Raw genomic sequence first — 9,163 nt, forward strand, 5'->3', positions numbered from 1 at the left:
ACCGTGTAGGAGGGGAGCGCAGGAACGCTACTGCTACAGCAGCATCGGTAAAAGCACCTGAATTTTTTTTTTTCATTTTTTTTTTCTCCAGGCTTGGGTTGGGATGGAGTGACAAAGGCTTGTCCTGTAACAATATGCTGTTTATTGGCTGTGTTTTAATGTAGTGGTCTGAAGTGGGACATCTGTGGAAAGCAATTGGAAGTTGTTTGCATCCTGTTTCACAAGGAAATGTTAAGTGTGTGGCTCTTGAGTTCCTAGCACTTCTTATAGAGTACTGGCAAGCGTTGGTTTTAAAAATAACTTGCAATGTATGCAGTTGGGTTCATGTTCTTTATTCCCTTATGATGAATAAAGTTGTTTCTGTAAGAGCAGAAAAGAGAATCCCACACTGCTTACATTCTCACTGGGTCCTTCTAAGACTAAAGGAAGAGTCCTGGTCAGATTTGGCTTGCCTGACATCCTTATGGCAACACCAACAACGCTAATGCTTTAAATTTTTGCCTGTGACTTAAACTTTTTGCTAAACCCTATCAGTTAATGGTTACCTGTGTCTAAAAGCACAGAGATTTAGTCATAGTCTTTAAATACATGTAGACATATAATTACGTAGTGTCATTGTTTGCCATCATTCAGTCCCTCAAGACTTTTATTATCAGTGATATCTTCTAGTCTTGAGTTCTGTTATTGAAAACAAGCCTGTAGATGCATGTGTAAATGAAAATTTCAGGTTTCAGACATAATTTCCTTTTCCAGTTAATAACTCTTGGAGGGCAATCTAACATCATTTGTTCACTTACTTTAAGGACTTACAGAGTTGTTCCTGTCACTCCTGGTTTTAGGTATGAAGTAATGTTTTTTTGTGGAAGACTTTCAAATCTTGACTTCCTGTTCTTGTAACAAACTGCAAGAATAAGAATGAACATAATGGATTGAGAAAGTATTTAAATTGTAAAGCCGATGTAAAAATCCTTTGCTGCAGCAGAGCAACTTTGGGTTTTTTTGCTTTGCTTACTGTACGTGGTTGTTTTCTATAGATCCTCAGGCTTTCTAAAAGGCAGGTTTTTATCTTAACAAGTGAGGCTATGAAACCATAACATTCATGGAGTTTGTGTTGGCCAAAATCAATTGTATTCTCTGTTTACCCTTTTTTGGGGGTGTATGTGTATATATATATGATTTGATAATGTCTGAACCTCATTTAGTATCCAGTGATGTCTGATGGTCAATATTTCCATTCAGGTAGACAACTACTGATGTGTTTTATTGTAAGCATAAGTGTGATGAGAGCAAAACTGTAGGGTATCAGACTACTCCATTTCCAGTTATCATACTGGCTCTCTGCAGAGTTTTATAACACCCTCCCCTTTCTTGGGAGGGGGGGAAAGTTCTCATCCTTTAGGTTGTTGTGCTCCCCTAAATCAGTATCTGTTTAGTTGTTCAAAACTGCTTAAAAATGTTACTAACAAATAGGCTTTTTCATTTATTATCTAGCTTGAAAATAAGCCTGAGTGCGATGAGAGAATAACAGACTGGAAATCACAGGAAGAAGAAAACAAAGCATCAGTGATCCACCATAACATGCCTTAAGGCACTCCCGACTGCTATTGGAAAGTCAGTAGGGGAACTGTCAGTAAGGAGGTATCTCCACCAGGTGAAGTTCAGGCTGACAGCCTGCAGGGTGGAAGAAATCTTGTAGGCTTGCTTTCACCTCAAGAAGTGTCCATGTCATTCCAAAACTTGAAGAAGGCTACGAGTTATTCACTTGTGTTGCTTCAGTGCAACCAAAGAGTAAAGGGAAAATGTGACCTTTTAGTTAAGTACTTTCCCTCTCGTAGGAGGGGAAGAGCACTTCAGCTTTTAGCTGAAGGCATACTGAAACGTGGTTTGTTCAAGCCTAATATACTTGCCTGAAGTGCAATGGCACATAGGTTTAACTGAAGACAAAACCTTGTTCTTTCTTACACTATATACAGTGTTAGTCTCTAGTGGACTAATACCTTCCCAGCTATTGCAAAGCTAATACCATGGATGGGAGGGTGACATGACCATGGCTTGACTGAAGGTAGACGGTAGACAGCCTTGACAAGGCCCTTATGAAAAGATTATTAAATACAGCACACCAGGCTTTAACCAATAGGACTTTATTCTGTTGGTATCTCAACAAAAAAAACCCTGAGGTATGGTACAGAAGTGTGGCTAAAAAAAAGGCAAATCAAACTTCAAATTATGGTTTGATTTATTGATGTTGGTTAAATAACCAAGTTTGAGATTATTGTAAAGCAAAAGATTTATGCATTCCACTACTCCTTTTCATCTTCAGGAAAGCACAGAGACTTTCACCTATCCAAGCACATTATTTTCAGGAAGATCTAAGCATCACTTCACTACTACCAGAAGGGCTAGCATGCTGTCATCTAATGCCAAACACTTCACCACCCTTTCCCCTCACTTGAAACAAAGTTCTGGCCTTTGAAGGGACAGAGTATTTGTCTCCTTGCACAAAGGAGTTCACACCTCACCACTTGGACAGCCTGTGCCTGTTCCTACTCACATGCTTGAAGTCTGACCACAGCATATCCAATTAAATATGATCCCTAAACCAGAAAAGCAGGGTACCACTTCTACAGCATCAAGGAGTTGTGTAAGGCACAGTACTTTGCTATGCTCTTGACCTTAAATTTAGAGGAATGTCAATTAAGGCTGATTATCAACATATTGTAGCCTCCCAATAGTATTTATAGAGTGCTTATAAAATTGGATAATTGTTTCCCATGTTCATGTCCAGTTTAGATAAAATCAGTTCTCATCCACTTCAAGAACGTTGCAAATCGGGTATAGTGATCACTTGTTGCAGCTGGAACACTCACTCATACATCATTGCTCATTCTGCTGCCCCTCTGTAACGGCAGACACCCCTCCTTGGCCCTTGTTGACATCGCTGATACATGCCCACAGTCCGTCTACTGATTCCTTCCATAGCGTGACCTCAAAAACAGAGCAGGAAGAAGTTTTCAGCCTTAATACATTCTCAGTTTCCCACCTCCTCACAACTATCACATCACTAGTTTGGCGATAGTCTACAGTTACAGAAACCAAGTGTTACAGCATTGTTCTAAGTATCAAGTTAGTTGTTGCTGTATACTGAATAATCATCCGGTGGTAAAGGGGGAGTATGTGAATTCTGCTGTTAGTACCGTACAAAATAAAGTTAAGCCTGCATTTCTAAGCTCCAGCAAGGACTAAGAAAGCAGTGCAAGTAGTTTGCCAAAGGTTAGGGTCTTCCTCCCCTCTTGGTAAGTCAAAAGAAAAAGTGTCACCATCGCAGCAAAGGAGAATCTACAAGTTTTGTCTTAAACAAAAGTGACAATAGCCTATCTCATCTCATGTCTTCTGAAAATACGGCATGCAAGAGTAAAAGCCAAGGCAGCAGTACTCACTTTATTGTCTCCTCCAGACACTGCAAGAATATTTGCAGTAATGGACCAACTCACATGCCAGACAACATCATTGAACTTGTGCAGCAACTTTGGTGACCATGAATTTCCAGAGGCATCGTCACATGTCCAGATAAACACTCTGCCATCCTACAAAAGCAAGCAGACTGAGTTGGTTGGACCACTAGTTACAACACAGAAAAAACAACCTTGACTGCTCTTAGAGCTACACTTCCAAATCACAGCTCTGACATGAACCCTAGATGTCTTTACATTTTTGCTCTTACTATCGCTGAAAGCAAGACAGGAGTACAGCTCTCTGATGAGGAAAACTACATACAAAAGGTGACTTGCAAACAGCACAGAAAAGCTCCCAAAATACATATATATCAGCTGAAATTTTTTCCACAGAATGAGATTTTGCTTTCCAGTTACATGACAGCAAGTTAGCAGCTTACCAAGTAGTCTTCTTGCTATAAAAAAAAACCAAAACATTTACAGAATTATGAGCAGCAAGAACACTACAGTCAATATGAAGGTTGAGGACATCAGAGCTGATTAAGAATGCCAGTTATTAGAAAACAGTATTTTCAGCTGGCAGTGCAGTGAATTTGATCCAGAGACATTAAAATATGACATTAGTTTGAAGGTCTTCCTCATAGTGAGACCATCCTGCTCATGATTTTCAAAATAAAAGATAGTCTTTGGTACAGAGCCACACACACACACACACACAAACCTTAATTCAGAAATGCTTCTATTGGGCATCCAAGTTTGGGAGGAACAGGAATCAAAGGCTCTTATGCACAGACCCAGATATAGCAAAGCATTGCCAAGAGGACCTGTTACAGCAGTTCTATCCTTACTATTCCTTTACTAGAGAAAAGGGGAAGGAAGTGGAAGCAAGGGCACTGAGAGCCTGCCTCTGTCACTCTAACAGAAGCCTCACCTGTGAGCAGCTAGCAATGGTACTTGTCGGCAAACCTATGGATGGAGCCCAGGCTACATCTCGAACCCAGTCACTATGAGCCTCCAGCTTCTGCTCTTCTTTCCACTGACCATCTTCCTCCCTGAAAATACATTTATACAGTCAGAAGGGTAGCAGCAGCAACCAGTCACATTTTTCATCTCCTGTTCTGGAAGGCTTTGGTTTTGTAGCTTTCAGACTCCTGGTTTATCTACAAAGCACAAGTGTTCCCTTCTCCAAAAAGCTCTATGGCTTAAACTGACAGAATCTGTTCCAGGGGACAGAAAGCAGCATAGGCAATGAGTATTTTATCTTCAGTTACTGTACAGAAATCTGCTGTTGTCCAAGTGACAGTGGTAATCAAAGACAATTGGAAAGTCACTTTCCAAGATAAGATGGAAGCAGGGCTGACACAAATTGCTACAACCATGTGATAGATTGTACATCACTAAGTTGTTTCCACTTTCAAAGCACTTCTCTAAAATGGTAATTCAAAGATGAAAGCACAGAGATGCAGGAAATATTACTTAAGATACTAACAGGGACATTCAAAGACTATAAAAGGTATCAGGTTTTGTAATTCTGGCAACAGAGCACTTACTTCCAGATCTTGACAAGGTTGTCACAACCACCAGATGCAAATCTTTTGATGTAATTTGGTTTTTGACCAGATGGTTGTTCTATAAGGCTTCCTGGTACAACAGCAGGAGCCCAGCTAACTGCATTACATCCAATCTATTTAATGAAAAAATATCATTATTAGAAGTTGCTTACTTCAAATAAATAAATAAAAAGCTGCTGAGGGAGCAAAGGACACCTACTACATACTCTCCATTGGTGGGGAAGAAGCCCATCTTAGGAAAATAGGAGTCTTGCACAACACTGGACAAATATTGGATGAATAAGAAATCCAGATACAGTCTAATCTCAGTAAGGCACTTATTCAGAAAGCCTTAGACAGCTAAGTAACTGCTTTATGTGCAAATATCATCTTGGATATGTAAACGATGGAAACGGATATAAACTGAAAAGACACAAGACATATGCAGTTGCTAAGATTTAGGAATGCAGGAGCAGAAGGAACCTTTGGTCCAGAGTCCAATTTCCTTTTATTGAGAGCCACTGCCATTAGCCTATGAAGTTCTGCTTAAGCAAAAATCCCCACTATTTGGGAAAAACACGAGTCCTGCAGTTTTTCCAGCTTCAGTTTATTCACAGTCAGTCTGCATAGGTGTTCTTAGTACCAAAGCTATTTCTTACCAGGTAACTTCCAGCACTCTGTTTAACAATCATGCTTAATAAACAGGTATTATCAGTGCTGTTTAGTAACCTTCACATGTCTTGTTTTCTACTTCATTTTAGTGACTACAAAGTGTACCTTCCTACTCTGGATTAATTTAAAACAAGTTATTCTTGATTCCAGAAACTGTTTCACATCATTTCACTGTATTTCAGTATTTATCCAGTCCGCAAGTTCTGAGGCATCAACTTGGTGTTTATCTGTAGCTTCAAGAGCTTTGTGCTGCTCCAAAGGAACATACTTACCGTATGCGCATTGCTGATCTTTTTGACTTCCCACTGCCCGTCACCCGTGTAGCTCAATAACGAAATGGCCCCATCTGAGCTCCCGCAGGCCAGGATCAGTCCATAGTCATGTGGTGCCCAGCAGACAGAATTCACTGTGAAGGGCGAGACAGACTGGATTACAACACAGTGACTACCTAAAATCGACTAATTCACTGATTAACATTAGTAGAACAGTTGCAAAAAGTGAGCAGCTTTGAAAGGTAAGAGTCTTAGCATTCCTGAATTTCAGCAAAGCCAGTCAATTAACATTGTTTACTGAATGACAGAAAACTGCCTTTATTTTTGGCAGCTTTCAGAATGAGAACACCGAAAGAGCACTCTTAATGAGAAATTAAAAACTTACTATCCCCTGCAACAGCAAAAGTATTGCTGACTCTAGAACAAAAGCTGAATGGCAGGCACAGTATTTGAAGACAATTAGTAACACAACAAAGCTGGAGACTTCTCAGCTCTGCATGTAGGAGGACCCATCATCTGAACAAAACAGTTTCTATTGTGAAACAAAACACAGCATGCTAAAATCCACCTTTTTCCTTTCTTCCTGTAGTGGATACATACAATATTTTCCTCAAGAATTCAGAACCCTACCATCTTGTTTATTTGCAAGCTGATTTATTTGTAAAACAACTCCTACATAAACATCATATGAATCAGGACAGGAGGTTACCCAGCAACATGACCTTACGTAAATGTTCTGGTTATGAGGAACAGATTTACTGTCTCTCCGTTAGTTTATCCCTATCTGTTTGATAGAGGCTTTCTTCCTTAACACTGATGGATTTATTCCAATCTTACCTGCATCCTCTCCCATCCCCAGTCTTGCTTTCCACCTCCAGACCCCACATACCTGAGGAATCATGCCCTGTGTACTCGTAAGTCTTCTCCCAAGTGCCATTTTCTTCCTTCCAGATAATAACCTTCCTGTCATAGGAACAGGAAGCCAAGATATTTCCATACATAGGATGAGCCCAGGCAACCTGCCACACGGGACCTTCATGCCTGCAAGAAACAATGCTATTTGGAAAAGCTGAGAGAAACCCTTTCCAGATGCAGCTGTTTCACAGCCATCCTCATTGTAAATTGGTGTTCTTAAGCAATTAATGCAGTGATATGAAGAATGAGTAATGAAAAGATGAAAAACAGCATACAGGACCGTCAGACAAAGCAACTGCCTTAAAAATATTCCAAACATTTACCCGTATATTAGCAATTAGGAATGTGAGTTTACTTCTTGAAAATTATAGATGTGAAGTATTTAATGAATGAAAAAGTCCCAGTGTTATTTCTAACTGGCTCTCCGTCCCCCCTCACAGCTCTGAAGAGTTGTTTAGCAACAACCAGCCAGAATAATTACTACCTTGGAGGAATTTACCATGCATCTTATGTTACCAAATGACAAAAATGACAAAGTATTAAAGTCTTCCACAGATCAAAATCTCCTCTTTATGACACTTTACCCTCTCAGGTCTGCAATGAGGATTTGCCCTCCGTTCCGAACATCAAAGATTTTCACAGATCGGTCTGAAGAACAGGTTGCTAACCGAGTGCCATAGTAGTCCATCTGAGCATCGTGCTGCAAGGTGATGGAAAAGCTGCTGTCAGCACACGTGAGTTCTGCTTTGGCAACAAATCTTACTACATTTTCAAAGTAGCTATAAGATTCATGAACAGATGGACTGAGTCCCAACAGGACAGGTTAAAAAGGATAGCTTTTCAACAATGCAGACAAGCCGCTTAAGTCGTTTATTTCCCCAACTGCTGTTTTCACTAACTATACAAGCGTTATGCAGAAGTAATCTAGGGAATTCAGAGCAGTAATGCATAGCATTTTTTTGGCGAGGACAGGGAATTAGTGCCACTGACTACAAAGACTTGACCAGTTAGATATTTTTGTTTCTTAAGATGTAAAGTGGGTGTAAGAGCACCGACACCTCTTATTTATGTTTGAAACTTCATTATCTAACTGGGCTCCACGCTTCTACAAATTACTTTGAAATGTTTCCTCCTACCCGTACTTACACTTCTGCTCCCGGAAACACCCATACAAAGGAAAATCAGTTTCACCTGCTGAAGCTCTGTACCACTTAGCGTATGCACACATACTCATAGAAAAGAGCAGAAACAAGCCTAGGCATGAAAACTGAAGTTTTAAATCACTTCCCCCTCCCCCAGTAGCTATGTTTTCCTGTCCACACAGTGTAAAACATCGGGATATCAGACAGCATTCTCCATCTGATACCCCATGTGCATCGCTTTATACGGGCACGCGCCTCGCGCTCTGCACCCCTCATGTGAAAGAAGTTGTGTTACGACTGGAGAAAGCGCAGTCAAGAGAGCCGAGCGGTGTTTGCGAGAAAGACCAACAGCCCCCCCCCGGCACACTTACGATCATGTCCTCGTGCGAGGTGTCCACGGTGTTAATTACCGAGACCTGCGGGGTGAGAGCGGGGAAGAAACAAGAACCAGTACAGCGCACACCAAAGCCTGGCGACTAAACCGGCAAGGCGCGGCCGAAGGCGGGCAGCCCGCCTCTCAGGCCCGGCGCAGCAGCCCCGCGACGGGCGCGGCGCCCCGGGGCTCCCCGGCCGCCCGCGGCCCCCGCCGGCGCCGAGGCCGCCATTAAGCGGCAGCCGGGCGCTGTGCCGCGCCCAGCCGCGGCGCGGGCTCCCCGGCCCGGGAGGCCGAAGCCGGCTGCGCTCGGGCCGGGCGCCGGGGACCCCGCCGGTTCATCCGCCCCGCTGCTCCCCGCCGCCGCTCCCGACGGGCGCCGCGGAGAGGGGCAGGGCGGCCCGGAGCCCCTCACAGCGGCCGCCCCACGGAGCTGGAACTGGAGCTGGGTCTCGGGCTGGTCGGGCTGCGCCACCCTCCCCTTCGCCCCCCGCCCCGGGCCTACCATGGCGGCAGCGGACCCCGCGGCGCTCCCCGGCGGCGAGCGGCCCGGCCTTGGCCTCCGGCCGCGCTCCTCCGACGTGGCACGGCGGTCCCACGCACAAACGGCCCCGCCGCGGCGCGCGCGCCGAGGTTCCGCCCGCGCCGAGGTTCCGGGGCTGGGCGGAGGGCGTGGGAGGAGGGGGCCCGCGGGCACCGCCCTCGCTCCGCCGGCGGCGGGCCGGTGCCTCCGCGCACCGGAGCGTACGGCCGCTCGTCACTGCGCGCCGGGCCCCGCCCCGCCCGC

At 43.9% G+C, this 9,163-nt stretch overlaps 1 protein-coding gene across 2 annotated transcripts; it reads right to left on the minus strand.

Annotated features, from left to right (window-relative positions):
• Positions 1 to 2,125: 2,125 nt before the first annotated feature.
• On the minus strand, positions 2,126 to 9,036 carry SEC13 (SEC13 homolog, nuclear pore and COPII coat complex component). 2 transcript variants are annotated; one of them, XM_049826807.1, is made up of 9 exons: positions 8,882 to 9,036; positions 8,375 to 8,419; positions 7,446 to 7,561; positions 6,836 to 6,987; positions 5,947 to 6,080; positions 5,003 to 5,136; positions 4,384 to 4,504; positions 3,438 to 3,584; positions 2,126 to 2,985 (listed from the first exon to the last, which is right to left on the minus strand). In XM_049826807.1, exons 1-9 carry the CDS (start codon positions 8,882 to 8,884, stop codon positions 2,875 to 2,877), a joined length of 963 nt encoding a protein of 320 aa, XP_049682764.1. In that variant the 5' UTR covers positions 8,885 to 9,036; the 3' UTR covers positions 2,126 to 2,874. The 2 variants fall into 2 exon arrangements, with proteins under 2 accessions (XP_049682764.1, XP_049682765.1); XM_049826808.1 differs by lacking the exon at positions 8,375 to 8,419.
• Between the last annotated feature and the right edge of the window lie 127 nt (positions 9,037 to 9,163).

This window comes from Accipiter gentilis, chromosome 23, assembly GCF_929443795.1.
Source record: "Accipiter gentilis chromosome 23, bAccGen1.1, whole genome shotgun sequence".
Taxonomy (NCBI): Eukaryota; Metazoa; Chordata; class Aves; order Accipitriformes; family Accipitridae; genus Astur; species Astur gentilis.

What these genes read in the sequence shown, in the direction of transcription:
- SEC13 (XM_049826807.1), bottom strand. An exon ending in CTCATTGCAGACCTGAGAGG is followed by an intron (nt 6,988 to 7,445) that starts GTAAAGTGTCAT and finishes TGTTTCTTGCAG; the next exon opens with GCATGAAGGTCCCGTGTGGC. An exon ending in AGATCAGCAATGCGCATACG is followed by an intron (nt 5,137 to 5,946) that starts GTAAGTATGTTC and finishes TTCATTAAATAG; the next exon opens with ATTGGATGTAATGCAGTTAG.